Source organism: Molothrus aeneus, chromosome 8, assembly GCF_037042795.1.
Source record: "Molothrus aeneus isolate 106 chromosome 8, BPBGC_Maene_1.0, whole genome shotgun sequence".
NCBI classification, from domain to species: Eukaryota; Metazoa; Chordata; class Aves; order Passeriformes; family Icteridae; genus Molothrus; species Molothrus aeneus.
Genome location: NC_089653.1, coordinates 4,909,486 through 4,929,268, shown reverse-complemented (window position 1 = coordinate 4,929,268; position 19,783 = coordinate 4,909,486). Strand labels below are relative to the sequence as shown.

Genomic DNA, 19,783 nt, shown 5'->3' with positions numbered 1-19,783 from the left:
TGGCAGTGGAGGTTCCTCATAATTAAGCAGTTCTTAGGTATTGCTGCAGACTTGAAAGTCAACTTATATTTTTCTACTTTTTAATTTTTATTTTCTTTCTTCTGGAGCAGTTTAATGCCAACAGAAAGGGAAGAAATTGCTGGAAAAGCAAAACTGAGTGCAGCAAAGTTAAATGAAGCATTTAAAGTAGCAGCCATATCTGTGCTCTGGGATCTAATGTTTTAAATGTCAGAGTGGCAGAAATTTGCTGGGCCAAGATGTAACTTTATTTAAAGGACAAGGTTAATGACTCCTTCCATGCATATTCACCTTGTTTTCCTGTGCTTGTTTCCTTTTCCCCATTAGGCTGATGATAAGGACACTGGGAATTACAGTGCCATGCAATACAGGCTCATCATTCCCCCCATCAAGGATGGCAAGGAAGGCTTTGTGATTGAGGCTTACACAGGGCTGATCAAAACTGCCATGCTCTTCAAAAACATGAGGAGATCCTATTTCAAGTTCCAGGTCATTGCCACCGACGATTACGGCAAAGGACTGAGCAGCAAAGCAGATGTGCTCGTAAGTATCAGCCAGGGATTCTTAGTATGGAATAATTCCTCAGGAAATTCAAACTCTGCAGACAGTTTCATTCCAGGCAGACCTAGAGCAAAGCCATCAGGTGCTTGTGCTTAATTTTTTGAAGGCACCGGAATAAAGCTTTTCGTTTCTTAAACCAAAAGATTTTGTGACCTGTTAGGAGTGAGTTCAGAGGAGGCACCAGGATGGGCAGAGGGATGGAGCAGCTCTGCTGGGAGGAAAGGCTGGCACAGCTGGGATTGTTCAGCCTGGAGAGGAGGAGTTTTGGGGTGACCTCATTGTGGCTTTCCAGGCCCTGGAGAAGCTTCCAGAAACATGGAGAGGGAATTTGGACAAGGGCCTGGAGTGGCAGGACACAGGGAATGGTTTCCCAGTGCCAGAGGGCAGGGCTGGATGGGACATTGGGAATGAGGAATTGTTCCCTGTGAGGGTGGGCAGGCCCTGGCACAGGTGCCCAGAGCAGCTGGGGCTGCCCCTGCATCCCTGGCAGTGCCCAAGGCCAGGCTGGACACTGGGGCTGGGAGCAGCCTGGGACAGTGGAAGGTGTCCCTGCCATGGCAGGGGTGGCACTGGATGAGCTTTAAGGTCCTTCCAGCCCAAATCATTCCGTGATTCTGTGTCCCTTGGTCATGTCCAAGTTGTCTTAGTTGCTTATGTTAAGGAATAATTTTGAGCTGAGAATGAACTTTTCAGTCCCTGGGAAAGCAGCATTCCAGAACTGTCACCATCTCTAGGTGTCAGGCTTGTGGTTTTGTGCTGTTCAAAGAACATTGACTTAGTCCAGGCACTGAAACCATCCAAGCTAAATTTCCTTAAAACCTATAAACTTGATGGATTGACTCAATATTAGCATAATGTGAAAGGGATGGAGTCCATTATCTACTTCATGGGAACACTGTCAAAGGATACAGATGAGAGCCAGAATCCTTGGTGTGGTGAGTTCTCCAGGAGTTCTCCAGGTAAACATAAAAGATGACACCCTCATGCCTGACCTCCCAAAATGATGGGGCATTCTCAGGTAATTTAGACACTAATAGGATATTAAAATATAGCCAGAAGGAGTCGACATTAACATTAGAAAGTGAAGGATGTCTCATTAATTTATAGAGGTTTCTTTCTGATGTCTGGCTGAGGGATGAGCAGTGCACCCAGCTGCTCTGAGCAAGGCCTGGCAACTTGGAGGAGCTGGAGGTACAATTCCAGACCCCATGCTGCCTAGAACACTGGCACATGGACCTGTTGGAGAGAGCCCAGGGGAGGCACCAGGATAGGCAGAGGGATGGAGCAGCTCTGCTGGGAGGAAAGGCTGGCACAGCTGGGATTGTTCATCCTGGGGAGGAGAAGCTCTGGGGTGACCAAACTGGGGCCTTGCAGGGCCTGAAGGAGACAACAAGAAATACAGAGAGGCAATTTTCAAGGGATAGAGTGCCAGGACAAGGGGGATGGCAGGGATAGGTGGGAGACTGGAAAGGAATTGTTCCCTGGCAGGGTGGGCAGGCCCTGGCACAGGGTGCCCAGAGCAGCTGGGGCTGCCCCTGGATCCCTGGCAGTGCCCAAGGCCAGGCTGGACACTGGGGCTGGGAGCAGCCTGGGACAGTGGGAGGTGTCCCTGCCATGGCAGGGGTGGCACTGAGTGGTCTTTAAGGTCCCTTCCCCCCAGGCCATTCTGGGATTGTCTGATTTTATGCACCAAGTGTGATCCATACACTGAGATTCCTTCCCATTATTTTAACAGGATTTTCCTGCTGTGGGGTCAGGGGCTTAGGCTCTCAGATGTTATTTCTTTCAAAACAGCTCAAAAAGTGAACAGAAAAATTAATTTAATTACTCCCATGCCAAAGAACAAGATGTGAGGGAAGAAGATAGGACTGCACTGGGAGGAGGTCTGGGGAGAAGAGGCAGGTCACCACCAAAGAGATAATGCTGGGCAGAAGCTGGGCAGAAGCCGGGCAGAGCAAGGTCCAGAGCTGGGAGCAGGATGCTTCCCCAGAGCCTGGCACAGCTCTGGGAGCAGCAGGGTCTGCCAAATCCCCTGGTCAGAGGTTGTCACACTGGTGGGGACAGCCCATGGGAAGGACACCAGGATGGCTCAGGTCAGACACCTGTGGCTTAACAGTTTGCTTCCATGTGATGGAGTTTTCCCTCTCAGCATCTGTGAGATGAAAGAGATAGAAGAATTACATTTTAAAATGAGTTTGCTGCAAGGAAGCACCTAAAGGTGCTGAGGAAGGGTGGTGGGTATTCACTATCATGACTTGAAATCTTGGATATCATCTTTATGATGTTATACAGAACATCTTTAATCAAATATTTTTTGGGGTTTGGGGAGGCTTCAAGGCCCCTCCTCATTCGAGTCCCAGCCTCTCCCAGGAGTCCAATGGTGTCATATCACAATCAAGAGTCTTTGTAGGCTCTGCCTTGCTCAATTTAAAACTTGGGAAGTGCCTAATGAGAGAAGCTTGGGATCAAAGGGATATCACTCGTGGGCTAGAGGTTACCAGCAATTTTCTGCTTTGCCTGCCTTTACAAATGGGGATAACAAGCAAGTTAATGTTACCACGGAAACCTCAAATGTCACTTGATTTTTGTCCAACACCCTTGGTTTCCTATACCTTGTCACCAATGTGTGTTTATCCCTGGTTTTGTACATGAACAACTGATGATAATTGTGATTTCTTCCATATCTAAAGAATCACTGCCTTTGTTTTTGGTGTTGCCTTTGTGCTGTTTTCAGTTCCTGGGTGCACAGTGGTTGCTTGAATTGGCTAATGTGATTAATTCTATTAAATTAATCATTGCTTTCCAGTTCCATTGCATGATTTTTATTTGGAGCTCATTATAATTCTGTGTTTCTTACACAGAAGCCTGTACGTGCTGATCAGGGCATCTGATGACATTTCAAGAACATTTAAATATTTAAAGTTGAATTAAGCTTCAAAGCTGGTGAATCAGTGTTTGATGTGGAAGCACATTTAGGTTTTTCTGCTGCTGTGCTTCCAGGGCTCCTCTTTGGAAAATCAGGGCTTGTTTATTTCTTTTAGAATCGACTAACCCTTGATTTTTAAATTTATCAGCTTTAACATTGGCCTAGTTTTCCAAATTTTCCTCCAGAATCCTCAACAGATTGGAGTGTTGTTGGGTTCATAGTAAAAAACAATAATTGCCAGATATTTGCTCTGAGGTTACTCCATACCTCGGTGGAAAACCGAAATTTAATTTTATTCCAACAAAGCACACAAGTATTGAGTGGATTTGAAGCATTTATCCCTCCTTTGTTTTTCTTTTTTTTTTTAAAGAAAAAGCTCAGTCATAAAATGTGCAGTTTTAGGATAGAGGGAGAAGCTAAAACAATTGGAGATTAAAATAAAACCTCTCCCTGATCACTTCAATGTAAATGAACAATTTCCTTCCTGATTTTCTAACAAAGTAACATTGATTTTGTGGAATTAATCCTGTATTTCCATTTTTCTTGGTGCACATTGCATGGCTGCAAGAGAGGATTTTCCTGGCATCCAAACCACCCAAACGCTCACAAGTAATTTTGAATGCAGCCCGTGGGAGATCTGGGATTCTCTAAGTCAAATCTAAATTAAGAGCAGCTTTTCCTGTCCCCACCTTAAAAATCCATAACTCTGATGCAGACCTGGAATTACAATTCCAGTTAAATCTTTGATGTTTATGGGCTTTGTCTGCAAGATTTCCCAGCTCTCCTATTTGGAATTAAAAGGGGAGATGTGGATATCAGGGCATGGTGTGGAGGCAGGAGAGGAATTTTTCCATTGCTGTTGGATGGGGAGGGAGTTGTGCCTGGCAGTGCCAATTGAATTTCCCTCTTTTCTTTCCAGGTCTCTGTGGTCAATCAGTTGGACATGCAAGTGATTGTCTCCAATGTTCCTCCCACCCTCGTGGAGCAAAACAAAGACCAACTCATTGGGTAATCAGTTTATTTCATCTCCAAATATCAGACAAATCCCTGGCTTTGGGATTGGATGGATCAGGGAGTGAGGGAGGTTTTTTATCTGGTCAATACAAGTCCCCAGAAACCACATGTTTGCACTTCTGGCTTCTTTTTGTAACACAATTATCTCTACTTGCCGTCATGGAATTAGCCAATATGGGATAGAAAATGCTGTAGGAAATAGTCTATAACCAATCTATGTCCTTTTTTTTGTCATGTCAATCAGTGATGAGTGGCACTTCCCACAGGTCTGGTCCATCCTGCTTGTTGTGCATAGAATTTGAAATACTTTGGGCTTGGTGGTCCAACCAGTCATTGGAAAAGTCTCTTAAGTGCCTCACGTCTTCACTGGGCTAGGAAAAATTCCTGATGGATTTGCTCCTGGAGATTTGGGACATGTTCCCCTTTTCTCCCTCTGTTTTGGGCTAGGTATGCGTTGGCTCTGAGAGATTTGAACATCAGAACCACCAACGAAGTTGTTCAGGCTGAACTCATGGGGACTTCACTTCCTGGAACCAGGAATAACTTCCTGAAGGGAGGGATTGCCTACAAACAGGAATAATTTCCTGAAATTTTCCTAAAATAATTTCCTAAAATTTGCCTACAAATAGGAATTATTTCCTAGAACCAGGAAAAACTTCCTGAAAGGAAGGATTACCTAGAAATACGAATATCTTCCTGAAGGAAGGTATTGCCTATAAATAGGAATAATTTCCTAAAAGGAGGTATTGCCTAGAAACAGGAATCATTTCCTTAAAGGAGGGATTGCCTAGAACCAGGAATAACTTCCTAAAATGAGGTATTGCCTATAAATAGGAATAACTTATTAAAAAGAGGGTCTGCTGAGGTGGAGTCAAGCTCTTTTCTCAGGTAACAAGTGACAGAAGGAGAGGAAACAGCCTCAGGCTGCACCAGGGGAGGTTTAGATTGGATTTTAGGGAGAATTCTTTCATGGACAGGATGGTTTCAGCATTGGAAGAGGCTGTCCAGGCAAGTGTTGAGTCCCCATGCCTGGAAGTGTTCAAAGCCAAGTGGAATTGGCACATGAGGACGTGGGTTAGTGGTGGGCAGGGTGGTGGTGGTTGATGGTTGCACTTTGTGGCCTTGGAGGTCACTTCTAACCCAAACCTTTCTGTGATTTTGTGTTTCACAGTGAACAAAGCTTTGGAATGAGTACAGTTTTAAAAAAATCAGGTTTTGAGTTCTCCAGATCATCTTGGGAAGTCTTTACCTTCACAAACACCATGGGCAGATCAGTGTAGCTGGAGAATTTCTCTTCTAAGAATAAGTTTTTAAGGACAGCCTTTGCCAGAAGAATTACATCAACTTGTTTTCAAATAGGCCCATTCATTCCTGAAAATATTTGTAGAGAACAAATATCTCCAAAATAATTTTCCAGCTGTGTACAAAGGTCTATTTCACAGAGAAATCTATTTATTTCACAGCTTTCTTCAAATTTCTCATGTTTTCCTCCTAAATTTAAAAGATCACCCTCTCCCTGTTTTTATACAGGTTTAATAATTCGTGCAGCCCATAAAAACAAAATAAGAATTTGTGATTTTTTTGTGTGTGCAACCACAGGCAAAGAGAAAACAAATTATTTGGAATCTCAGACTGAAGTAGCTTTGCCACTTCAAATAATGCAGTAATTTATAAAAATTTAATGTGTAATTAATTAACAGAGAAGAAGACTATAATCATCCCTGTCTACGGGGATGTGTCCCTGCCTGTGGCAGGGGAGTTAGAACAAGATGATCCTTAAGGTCCCTTCCCAATATAAACCATTCTGTGTTCTGTGAATTAAATTAGTCACTACACAAGTTACTCAGCTCTTTCTCCTCTCATTTTGGCAAATATTAATCCCTGAAAATAGAACACTTAGCCAACAGTTGGTGATGGGGAATGTTATGGAGGGGGGTACATGAGTCATTTGTGGAATTATAGTGATTTCTCACAATAAAATAAATAGTGATTTACACAACTTTGGAGGGGAACTTATACCAGGTCCTGTCATTTTCACGAGGAGTTATGAGGTATTAAGAATTACATAATTCAGTTTTTCCACACTCAGCACAGCCAGAGATGGGTGGGAGTTAATGGTCCATAAAAGGAGCGAAGCAGGGAAGAGAAGATTTAAAGCATCAGTATTTGGCTTAGGAGTTTTTTAAGGAATACAATGGACTTGTCTTTGCTGACACTTCCAATAGGATCTTTTGCAGTCATTCAGTGTTTTCCTCCAACTGCTTTAATTTCATCAAGCTTAATTATGGCTGTGCAGTGAGGCCCTTTTCTGTCTGCTGCAGGATGGGCAGAGAAAATAGGGTGAGGCTTCTTGGAAAATTCAGTGTGTGCTCCTCCCCTTCAGAAAACGTGGTGGAGACAGATGATGGAGTGTTCTTGAGATATGGAAATTTAGGGGAGCGCTTGATTGTTTTCTCAGTCAGTTTTATGCTCTGAAAAGAACATGGGGCAGTTCCCCAGGTAAAGAAAATCCATGCTGAATCCTCTAACACAATTCAGAAGGGGCCAGGCAGGCTTTTCCCTAAAAATCCAAATGCAGAATCAAGTGCTGATTCTTGGAGTTGTTGCTGAAGGAGTTTTTGTGGAATATGAACCTTCCAACTTAATGGTTTGCATATCTAAAGCTGACTGCCATCATTCTTCAAAGGAACTCTACTTAATGCACAGAAACTGTGCTGCACTTAAAAGAGATGTTATAAAATACTACAGCAGTAAATAGTGCTGTAAATTATAGATCATAATATACAGCACATGTACATTGTGCATCACATAAGATTTTATGTCTAATCATAGTATATGAGACAATAAATTTTATATCTGGGAGCTGGAACACACAGTTCAGGGAAGTGTTTTAGATGCGGATGATTTCCCTGCAGTTGTGTTTTTTCTTCTCCTCGTCCCTGAACTGGTAAAAAATCAGCTCATCTCAGCTGCAGGGTATAAATCACTCAGTCTTGTTACTTTTCCCACAGGAGAAGTCACATTTCCATGCTCACTGTATGATTTTTGCCAGATAATTACTGAATTAAGTCTAATTACAGCAGACTGCACTGTGTGCCTGTCGGGGTGGTGGCAGTGACCTTGCCCTTGAGCCCTTTCCACAGGTGGCACTCGGTTCCCTGCCCTTTATGAAAGGTTCCTGAGTCACAGGTCCAGCTGTAGCTGCTTTGCCCTTTACCCTTTACTCTCTGACAGGAACATTTTGGGGTCACTTTGCTCCCGTCCCTCCACTCCCTTTCCCTCCTCTTTTTCTCATCACTTCTTCCCACTGTAATGTTTCATTCCAAATTAAATTGCCAACATAGAAAAGGAATAGATTGGATAATAACAGAATTGATTGAATTCGATAAAATCTGATTAAATAAATAGATGAGGGAGACATTTATCACCAACTGGCTGTCTCCTGTTTCATGTCCAGCCGGTCTGGCTTTGCTGGGAAAGTGTGCACACTACTACTGGGTGTAGTGTTCACAGAGCCTGTTCCAGCCTCTCTCCTGAGCAATCAGAATGATTAATACCTGCAGGCCACCTTTATTAAGTTGGGTAATAGAGACCCAAGCTTCTACAAGTCCAGCTTTTCCACTTGCTGCTGGCCCTGGCAGCTGGGAAGCCGTGGTTCAGCGAGCTCCTGCTCTCCGTAACTCCCGGGGTTCTTGTGCTAATGGATCTCTCCAAAGCTCTCCAATGCAGTGGATAGAGCTGTAAACTCCTGCTTTCTTTCCTCAGGAACTGCTGACAATTGCAGGAAAAGCCCTTTTGTGCTGAGATCTGGAGATTGTCCTCGGGGTCAGAGGGGAGATGTCTCTGGGTATTATTCTTTGAATGAGCGCAATGCTCCTTCTGTGACCAGGACAAATGAGGCTGAAATAAAAATGTTGGAGTGTGTGTCGGGGTTTTGGAGGGCAGGATTTTACAGGATGAGCACAAAGAGAAGGAAAGCAACTTCAGCAGTGTGTAAGAAAGCAAATTTCCTTTCTAGTGTGCAAGCCAATCTGCTTGTAGTGGTGCTGGGGTGACAGTGGGACTTGAATCTTAAAGACCTTTCCCAGCCTTTATGATTCCTGATTCTCGGCTTGTATAGAATTAGGAGAAGTGGGTATAAAGGCATTGGCTCTGGGTTGTTTTCTAAATACTATTAATAATATTATTATGAAATTTTATATATGTTATTCTGTCCTAGATGTTATTATGAAGTATTATATATATTATTCTATTCTATGCAGAGGGAATTGTCTCTGCACTGCTCCTTCCTGCTGAACATATGTATGATAGAAAAATAACCTCTGTGAAAGGCTGTTTTATAAAAAAGTGATGTTTTTAGGCTTGGAATAAACCCTAGGCACTACAGGATGAGCAGACCCTTCCCTGAGCTCTATTTATGTTGCAATAAGGAATCTGGGAGCTGGGGCTCCAGTGTATCCCCCAAATCTCTCACCGACTGCACCAGAGGGGCTGGAATTGGCCCTTGGCTCTTTGGGGAAGTCCAGTTGAAAATCCAGTGGTTTCATTGTCAATTATTAATCCCACAAAAACTCCACACAGGCAGAATTTGGCTGAAGTGGAGCAGAATTAAGGAGTTAATTAAAGCACTTGAAAAGTCTGCACTGATGCTGATGGTGGGGGCTGGATGCTCTCAGCTCTGCATGGTTGCCAAATTTGTGTTTTCAAATACCTAGAATACAAACTGATCATTATTATTGCACCAGGTTATTTTTGGGAAATAGAATTTTGGCCAAAAATTATGCAGGATATTGAATCTTCAACACTGCTCACTCCAAGTCTTTGGTAATCTGAGTTCTGAAAGAAAGAATGTCTGGGGGCTTTTGTTTCCCCATTTCTTAAAATATTTTATGTGCTCCAAAAAAACACAATAGGTTTTTAAATTCCTCAAGAACTTCTTGCTGTGATGCCAGGGTGAACCCCTAAATTTAATCCAGTGTTCTCCAGGATCTTGTCTGCCTGGAAGTGGATACAGCAGCCTCAGGTGTGGATATAAACACATGGACATGGCACTGAGAGCAGGCTGGGAATGTGGTGCCTTTTCCCAGATTTTGAGGTTTCATTTGCTGTCTTCAGGAGTATTCTGAAAGCCCTTTTCCAGTACCTCCAGGGAATGTGCAAGAAGGCTGGAGATGCGATTTTCACAAAAGTGGGAAGTGCCAGGACACGGGGAATGGCTTCCCACTGCCAGAGAGCAGGGATAGATGGGACATTGGGAATATTGGGATATTGGAAATGAATCCTTTCCTGGCAGGGTGGGCAGGCCCTGGCACAGGGTGCCCAGAGCAGCTGGGGCTGCCCCTGCATCCCTGGCAGTGCCCAAGGCCAGGCTGGACAGGGCTTGGAGCAGCCTGGACAGTGGGAGGTGTCCCTGCCATGGCAGGGGTGGCTCTGGATGAGTTTTAAGGTCCCTTCCAACCCAAACCATTCTGGGACAGAATTCCCCATCCAAGGGACAGTTCAGCAGACCAACACCCCTGTATTATTTTGCCTTTCCATTTATTTTGCATCTAAAGATGAAAAAAACAATCACCTCGGGATTTTCAGGCACCTTTGGGCCTCAGGATCCCTTGATGCCAGAGCAACTCCTCTTGTCCAGTGTCACTGCTGGGAATTGGGAGAGCTGTTTGGAAATGCATTGGGAGGCATTTCCCTCACCACTGAGCACCTCCTGTGGACTTGGAGCAGTGGGAAAGGCTCTTTGCCTCTTCTGCTCCTGCTGCCACCTCTTACACACCACATGGGAGGGTGGGAATGACCCTCGTGGGATTAACAAGTGGCAGACTAATTTTAAATTGAATTCTGTTGATCAGTACAGCAGAGCTGTGGATGCTGTTGTTATGTAAAAGTAGGAATCTGAAAAAAATTGGTTTTTGTGAGTACCACTGCAAGCAAGTGGCCATTTCCAGAGGAGTTCTAAAACATTACAGTGTTTTCAGCATCATAAGTTCAGTTGAAGGACTTTTCAAACAACTCTAGAGGGAACAGCCCTATTTTTAAGTGAATTCTTTAGCTGCAGCTTTTCAGTCTTCAGTGTGATTTTATTCTCTGTTTTAACCTAAACATGCAATTTGTGTGTTTCAAACAAAACACTGCTGCCATTCTGCTGGACTTGGTGGGGTTTCCTGCAATGTCAGTACAACCAATGGCTGCAATGTACACATTCCTCAGGAAGTGATATCACAGAATCCCAGACTGGTTTGGGTTGGAAGGGACCTTAAATCCCATCCATCCCACCCCTGCCATGGCAGGGACACCTTCCACTGTCCCAGGCTGCTCCCAGCCCCAGTGTCCAGCCTGGCCTTGGGCACTGCCAGGGATCCAGGGGCAGCCCCAGCTGCTCTGGGCACCCTGTGCCAGGGCCTGCCCACCCTGCCAGGGAACAATTCCTAATTCCCAATGTCCCACCCATCCCTGCCCTCTGGCACTGGGAGCCATTCCCTGTGTCCTGTCCCTCCATCCCTTTCCCAAACATTCTGTTTGTTCTTCAGTTTTAATGTTTTAGACAAAGATATTCTCAAAGGCAATGAATTCCAGCAGGATGCCAGGAATTACTGAGGAAAGGGAATCTTGTTACTGATTCTGGCAGAAGTGACCCCACATTATAACTTTCCACCCTGACAGAGCATTTCTGTCTTGGGTGAAATAAGAGTTCTGTACAAGGAAACAGGGACAGGACAAGGGCAAAGGGCCTCAAGCTGGGCCAGGGCAGGCTCAGCTTGGACAGCAGCAGCAATTTCTGCATGCAAAGGGTGCTCAGGCCTTGGCAGGGGCTGCCCAGGGAGCTTTGCAGTGCCCAGCCCTGCAGGTGTCCCAGCAAGGGCTGGAGGTGGCACTCAGTGCTCTGGGCTGGGCACAAGGTGGGCACTGGGCACAGGGTGGATTCTGGCATTCTGTGATCCCATGAAATTCATCTCCTCCTGCAGCAAGAGAAGATGATTAAATGCTAATGATGGAGGCAAGTCCTTTACACATTTGTTCTGCCTGACACCTTGTGCCAAACACCCTTCTGAGAATGGTTGTGGTTTTGTTTTAGCCATTTACACTCCCATCATGTTTGGTGGGGTTTTGTAGTAATCTCCATATCCCAGATTGGTCCTGGCAGGTTTTCCCTGGGGGAATTATTGTTGCTGAGGTGTCTGTGACAGGTTCTCACCTTGGCTGCCAGCGCAGAGCATGCCAGCAGCAGAGATAAGCAGAGTTTTCCATATCTGCAAACAACAGGAGAGCTTGTTCAGGGGACACCACTCCACAAGCACTGTGTCAGCCAATCTGTAGCCCTATTTTCTCTGTAGTAATTCCATATATTCACTCCTCAGGTATGACCTGGCTCTGACATACTTGAATTTTTCAACATCTTATAAAAAAGCTTAAAAGCTTACAATGGGTTTTAAGGGCACACTGAATTTCCACACAAAGAGAAGAGATGTTCCTTGGATAAATGTGAATCAGGAGTCTTAAAAAACCAGGAAATCTTGTGTCAGAAGAAAAAACACAACAGCAAAAATGTAACCTCAGCAACTGCAGAAGGTTCTGTGTTGAACAAGTGACACCTTAAAGTCACTGATGTCCTTTTTTGTGAGAGATGTGTCTTCCTCCACACCCTGGTGCATCCTTGATGGATCAAGCAACACATTCCCCATAGGTCCCTTGCTTTTGCCTCCCAGCTCAGCTTTTGCTTTTTGATTTTCTGATCATATCAGTTACCCCAGGAAATTCTGTATTTTCTTATCTAAGAAAGATAAGAACTTTTACACTTCCAAATGCTCTGGTTTATTTCTCCCTCCTTTTTTTTTTTTGCACAGAATTGATGATATTTGCATTTATGCCTTTGTTTATAAAACTCTCTGTGGGCTTTGAGTGAACCTCTCTTGGTCTCATGTTGGAAATCTCATCAACCATTAGCAAGTCTGGTTGTTGCTGGGTTTTTTTTTTTTTGTTGTTGTTGATATTGTTGTTACCTCTAAATTCTATCAGCCTTTCTTTCTCCTCCTTGTGGAATCCTGCTGCAGTTTATTTGATTTTATTTCCTGTGGTAAAAGTGTCAGCCCAATATTCCAATTTCCTCCTGCCTGTAAAACCTGGTGCCTTTTGGAGCAGCAGGTGTTGCAGCCCCCCTAAAAATTTTGTGTGATATTGGAGGCCTGGATGAAATATCCCACCAAAAATCGCTCAAGTGGTTGTTTCTCTGGGTGAAAATTTATGGAATGCACCCTGTGGAAGGCTGGGATGGAAGTGCTGGAATCATATAACTTAATAAAAGGCTGACAAGGGGATTTTGTGTGAAATATAGGTGGTGATTCCCCTGAGCCATTTAAAACTCAACTGGGGTCATAAATACAAAGAGCTGGACTTAAGGACACAATTTCTGAGGACCTCTCCAAGCACTGCTGAGCTTTTCTCAAGAGTTCAGCACTTCAGAGGTTATGTGGAGCAGCAATTCCTTTTTTAAAGTGCTCTGAAGGTCAAAATCCTTCTCCCCCTATGGGTTTTTCCTATCAGTACCTCATTTGGCCTGGGGTCAGCGGTGAGCGGCCCAAATCCATCTCTGCAGCTTTCCAGCTCCCTCTTCCCTTTAGGATTTTGGAACGCTACGTGCAAGACCAGATCCCGGGGGCGACGGTTGTGGTGGAGTCCATCGGGGCCCGGAGGTTTGGGGATGGATATTCTGAGGAGGATTACACCAAGTCCGACCTCATGGTCTACGCCATCGACCCACAGACCAACAGAGCCATCATGAGGAACGAACTCTTCAAGTGAGTCTTGGTTTTGTTGATCTCCCTCTGTTTCCATGGATTGTTTGGGAATCTGCTGGTCTGTTAGAAATTGGTTCAGCATAACAGGAGCAGAAGAATCCATTGAAACATCTCCTGCGTGAATATCCCCTTGGGAATTTGCCACTTCCTACTTCAGTCCAGTGCCTTGGGCTAAATTGTCCCAGTCCACGTGGTTCAGACATTGTCTCCATGACAGCTTGTAATGGGTTTTCTCCACCCTGTGGAGGAGCTTCCAACTGAAATTCCTGCAAGGAATTTCCTTCCTATGCACACAAAGTCCTGTGTGATCTTCAGGCTTTGGTGCTGCCGTGTTGACCTTCAGGCTTCCCATGGTTTCTGTTTGGAGCTTGAGTCCACTTTTCTCCTTTTCTTTTCTTTTCTTTTCTTTTCTTTTCTTTTCTTTTCTTTTCTTTTCTTTTCTTTTCTTTTCTTTTCTTTTCTTTTCTTCTCTTCTCTTCTCTTCTCTTCTCTTCTCTTTTTCTTTGAAGGGGAAGGAAAGGAAAGGAAAGGAAAGGAAAGGAAAGGAAAGGAAAGGAAAGGGAAAGGAAAGGGAAAGGGGTGGTTTGCACCTCATGTAAAACACAGACTGGGACATGGGCCACTGCACACCTCCACACAGGAGATCAGGCTCTTCAAAATGCAAATCAGGTTCTTCTTCTAAAGAAAAAAAACACCCCTTTTTTGGTTTTTGGGGTTTTTTTTTGCGCATGTTCCACCTTGGTGTTGGTTTTACTCTTGGTGAGAACCCCACCAGGCTCTTCTTGGACTTAGCATGTCCTCAGCAGCCTGGCAGGAAAAGGTTGCAAACCAGAGCAGGGAAATGAGGTTGCTTCTCCTGAGCTCCTGGTGGAGGGTCGGTGAACAGCAGCATAGCAAAGTTCTGCAGATATTCACATTTTGTAGGCTGGGAAAGATCACTGGGATCAGTCTGAGCAAGTTTGGGAGCCAAACTAATTCTGCTTGGAACAGAAATTAATTCCCCAAATTAATTCTGCTTGGAACATATCTGTCAGCAAAGCAATTGCACCAGACAATCCAATCAACTACAACTTGGGGGTTGTTGCTGCAGGTTAGTTCCCTGTCAAAAATTAGGCCTTTTGTCTTTTTTTTTTTATTTTATTTTTCCAGGATCAGTTTTATAATAACTTTGGGTGCTAAATTAAAGCATCCATTGGTGCTTTTAATTTCTAGGTCTCACCAAGGTCTAAGCTCCTGTTCACATCATCCTCTGTATTTTTATTCTTGATAAGTTCTGCTCTGGGCTATGTTTTAATTCTTTTAATCACTTGAAGTTTTCTCTGAACTCACTCCAGTCTTCTTTTTCTGAAGTAGAAATAGAAAAAAAAATAATATTTTATATTTAAAAATTATATTAAATATAATTAATAGCAATAACAGCTTTCAGGGGGGTGACAACAGAGCCTCCTTCTTTTTCCTTGCATTTGTTTTTAGGTATCCCCATGGACATTGAGTCTTTTCAGGCCTCAGTGATGCTCTGGGTATTTGTGGTCACTTGTCCAGGATTGGTCATTCCCAGAATGGAGTCATTGTGATCTTTTCCCACTTTTATCCAAGATTCTGTCAGCCTTTTCCTCCTCCCTTTGGAAAACTCTCAATAAATCCACTACTATCAGGATATGGAAATCAGCTGTTATCTGAACAGGGAGGTAGCTGGCTCTTTGAATTTCAGGAAAAATAAACTTTTCCCTTTGCAGACACTCATCGTGGTCAGAAAAAATGTCCTTCTTCATTTTGGCACCCTCTGAAAATATTGAAGTGTCATTTTAGGGATGTTCAGGTGTCCATTGAAGTACCCAGAGCAGAATAGAGTTAAGATGGCTTAAAAATCAGATTTTCCAACAGGAAGGGAAGGGAGATTCATCTGAGAAACAACTTCATTAAAATGCTCCTTGTGCCTGCACACTCAGTGTTTTAGGGGCTTTTTTTCTTCTCTTCAAAGGCTTTTAAATATTTAAATCAGCAAAATCCCAGGGAATGCTTCCCTGACTTTAGGGTGGAGGTGAGTGGCTGTCAGCTCACTGGAGTAAAAGAGCTTTGCAGCTGGAGTTCCCAAGTTTTCACTGGAAAGTGGGAGAAACTAGGAGATTTGGGATGTACCCAAATCTACAAAGATTTTAACCTCTTAAAATTATAAAGGTCTCTCCTGGGAGTTTGATTTCAGAGGGATGGCTCAGGGTTCTTCCTGCCATGGTCAGAGGACACTTTAGCAGTGGTTGTCCCCTCACTGGAAAGGCACAAGTCCCAGCCACCCTTCTGCCAGCCAAGAGTCGGCTCTGGATCTGACAGAAAAGGGACCAGGGGGAGAAAAGATTATTTCATAAACTGGATATGATGGGAGAAATGTAAATAAGTCCAAAAGAAACAGAACATCCTGTTTTACTAAAAATTAAATTTAAAAAAATCCTATTTAATTAGAAATTAAATGTTTTAGCTAAACATTTAATTACCAATAAGGAAGATAAATTCCTACAGGTGATTTTCCAAGTCTCCAACAATTCCATGATGGACCAACAGCAGAGAATTAGTGACTTCTGCCAGCTTGGATTTTTATACAGCTCACCAAGTGATTGTGTACTGGACTATACCTGTGGCTTTTCCAGAATGGGCTTTTTTTTGGGAACACCTGCTGTGTTCCTTCTTCTAAAGCAGAGTGGAGGCTCTGATTTAAGAGAATTTCTTGTGAAGCTGTCACTGTTTGAAAACAATTATTGTGAAGGTCGAATGCGAGGGGAATTGAGGATGAAGTGGAACAGCAGGTGGAGAGCTGCGGGGATGCAGGCAGGAGTCAGGGATCCAAACCCAAAGCAGCTGGAGCTGGGAGAAGGGGGTGGACACAGCAGCTCACACTTGGCACCATGAGAAGCAAACCCCACTGAACCAAAGCATGAGGCTCCTGTAATCCATAATATTAATCCTCTAATAATTCCAGGGAAATGTTTGCCTGGAAAACAAAGGCATGATTTAGAAGTCGTGGATGTAGCAGCCAGTGCCAGGGGGTAAAACCCACGTGTCTCTCAAGATATGCAGAATTTTCCCTGTCCTGTACTTTGTAAAACTGATACACAATGAGAGATCTGTATTTTTCCTTCAGATTCTTATGGTTGATTACCTGAAGTTTTTATTAATCAAGGATCTCATAAAGCAGAGTCATTCAGGTTGGGAAAAACCTCTGAGCTCATCAGCTCCAACATTCAACCCAGCATTTCCAAGCCCACCACTAAACCATGTCCTCACATCCACACATTTATGGAAGACCTGCAGGGCTGGGCACTGCAAAGCTCCCTGGGCAGCCCCTGCCAAGGCCTGAGCACCCTTTGCATGCAGAAATTGCTGCTGCTGTCCAAGCTGAGCCTCCCCTGGCCCAGCTTGAGGCCCTTTGCCCTTGTCCTGTCCCTGTTCCCTGGCAGCACAGCCCGGCCCCCCCTGGCTGTCCCCTCCTGGCAGGGAGTTGTGCAGAGCCACAAGGGCCCCCTGAGCCTCCTTTGCTCCAGGCTCAGCCCCTTCCCAGCTCCCTCAGCCATTCCTCCTCTGATTTTTGCTCCAAATCTGTTTGATTACACCCCAAAAATGGGTCTGAATAGCACCTGTGCTTCTAGACCTACCTGCTCTAAGGAGCACTATGTCCTCCCTCTTCCACAAACCCTAAAAGACTCTGAAGCCACTCAGATAATTTCCCAGACTGAAACGTTCAGCCTCCTTTCCTATCTTATAAAGGGAAGAGGCTTTGATTTATTGGAGCATAAAAACCAGTTGAATGCAGCAAATTTCTCCTGCATAAATTAAGTGGAAAATGTCCCCTGTTAAAAAGAAAACTGTGTGAAGCTCCTGCAGAACATGTCAGGTTCCATCACGGAGTAAACGCTCACGACTGAGTTACGGACCTGTTAAAAAGGCTCTGTCGGGAAAATGCCAGCAGAATTTCAAGGGAGAGATGCTTAAAATCATCCAGGGATTTAATGTGTCCTGCTGGGAAGGCTTTTGCCAGATCCAAGATCGTGGGACATGCACCAGTGACATCTAGTGAGCAGCAAGAGAATGTTTCTATCCACTTTATGCCATCATTTAGGTTGGAAAAGGGATTTTTTTCTCAAGTACCAAGGAAATGGTTTGTGGAAGACGTCAGGAATGGGAATTATTCTTCCAGACACCTTTGTGAGAGTGGGGGTGAGCAGCCCCTTTTCCCTCAGTACCATGAAACCAGCCCAAATTCATCATTCAGGACGAGCTGTTCTGCCTGTAATAAGATCCAGTTCTTCCATTACACGCCCAGAGCGGAGTGGATTCTCCCCAAAATTCCAAAATAAAAAAATAGGGACAAGAAATAATACGAGGATTTATCAGGGAATTAATCTGAGGAGAAGTCAATTTTAAGAAATTACTGCCCTTAAAGAAAAGGTCTATGAGGAGTGGAATTTCTGTCTGTGATCAGAGTAAAGAAATCAAAGCTATCTCAGGCTTTCTTTGGACATTCAGAGTTTATACACAAAAATACTTATGGAAGTTTTTGTTGTTTTTTATTTGACGTTTTCTGGAGGTCTTTCCTCCCTCATCTTTCTCCAGAAGAACCACTGTAAGGATCTGGAATTCTGCTATAGCTCCCACCTTTTAGGATCCTCCATCCTAACACATCTCCTGCTTTGGTCTTTGGAGCTGGGCAGCTTGTGAGACACTCAATCCTCACTTCTGGAGTCATCCAAGGATTTTTATTTTCCTTCAGAAGTTGAAGCCTTGGACAATGTATTTTTTGTCCAGCCAGCCAAAGAATTTCCCTAAGGAACTCAGCAAATCCTCTAAAAATTGCCTGATTTTAGGGTAACAGCACCCATGGAATCATTAAGGGTGGAAAAGACATCTGAGGTCACCAAATCAAACATTCCCCAGTACTGCCAACGCCACCACTGCCCGTGTCCCCAAGTGCCAGATCCTCAGGTTCTTTGAACACTTCCATGGGTGGTGACTCCACCACTGCCTTGGTCATCTTTTGGGCAGAGTGGTCCTTAGGGATGTGTCCAGTGCGGTGTTTGTGAGGGTCCCCAGGACGAGGTGAGTGATGAGAATCTGACTCCATGTTCTTAGAAGGCTGATTTACTGTTTTATGATATTATATTATATTGTATTAAAAAGGGCTATACTAAACTATACTAAAGAAAGAGAAAGGATACAGACAGAAGGTTTTACAAGAATGATAATGAAAAACTTGTGACTGACTCCTCAGACCCCAACACAGCTGATAGTGATTGGTCATTAAATAAAATCAATTCACATTAAACCAATCAAACATTGACTAGTTGGTGAACAATATCCAGACCACATTCCAAAGCAGCAAAACAGGGACAAGGAGAAGCAATCAGATAATTACTGTTTTCATTCTTTTCTGAGCCTTCTCAGCTTCCCAGGAGAAGAAATCCTGGCAAAGGGGTTTTTCAAAAAATATGACACTGACAGTCCAGGAAGGGTTGGTTGCTCCTCAGGATCAAAGCAGAGAAGGAAAAGCACAAAGCAAGGCCTTTGTGATGCCAGCAAGAACTTTGTGCCCGTGGAAATCAGGATGAGCTCAGCTCACCCCTCCTTTTCAGTGTTCAAACTGTGTCCTGGTGTTAAGTACATTGGAATTGTCCCTGGCACTGGGATTTACAGGGAATTGCCACTATTCCAAAGCCCACAAAGACAACGCATGTGCTTTATTGGGCTATTAACCTGCCCTAATTAAAACTCTCTTCATGAATTTGCCCCTAATATCGGGGTGTTTTTGTGCCCTTGAAAAGGTTCCTGGATGGCAAACTGCTGGATATCAACAAGGAGTTCCAGCCCTACCTGGGCCAGGGCGGGCGAATCCTGGAGATCCGCACGCCGGACGTGGTGGCCAACGTGAAGAAGCAGGCGCAGGCCGTGGGCTACACGGAGGGGGCACTGCTGGCCCTGGCTGTCATCATCATCCTGTGCTGCATGCCAGCCATCCTCATCGTCATGGTCAGCTACCGGCAGTGAGTACCCTCCTCCTCCTCCTCTCCCAGTTGAGTGTTTTTGGGGTCCCCCATGGCAGGAAGGAAATGATGACTCTGACTCCATGTTCTTAGAAGGCTAATTTATTATTTTATGGTACTATATTATATTAAAGAATGCTATACTAAACTGTAAGAACCGAAATGAGGGATGTGGGACTCCCAGCAGCTCTCCAAAATGCAGTTTATTCCATCCAAGAGGTTACAGCAGTCGAGGGTGGTGGGTGACAGAGCCTGTGCCTACAGCTGTGAGCCCCAGCTTCAGGCAGGCCTGGAGACGCTTAGTTTAGGGTACAATGCATTATAGACTTTTCTTTTGGTTACAATGCATTATAGACTGTTCTTTTGGTTACAATGCATTATAGACTTTTCTTTGCTGAGCATCTTAATACAGTAGAAAAAATCTATACCTTAACTTTTACCCA

The 19,783-nt window shown here is 44.2% G+C and overlaps 1 protein-coding gene across 1 annotated transcript in view; it reads left to right on the top strand.

Annotated features, from left to right (window-relative positions):
• The window catches only part of LOC136559720 (protocadherin-15-like), a 767,555-nt gene that overhangs the window by 722,842 nt on the left and 24,930 nt on the right, over window positions 1-19,783 (top strand). The window contains exons 42-45 of the mRNA XM_066555080.1: window positions 346-561; window positions 4,425-4,513; window positions 13,138-13,314; window positions 19,122-19,340. Coding sequence (XP_066411177.1) covers window positions 346-561; window positions 4,425-4,513; window positions 13,138-13,314; window positions 19,122-19,340 — 701 coding nt within the window. The remainder of the gene's footprint in view (window positions 1-345; window positions 562-4,424; window positions 4,514-13,137; window positions 13,315-19,121; window positions 19,341-19,783) is intronic.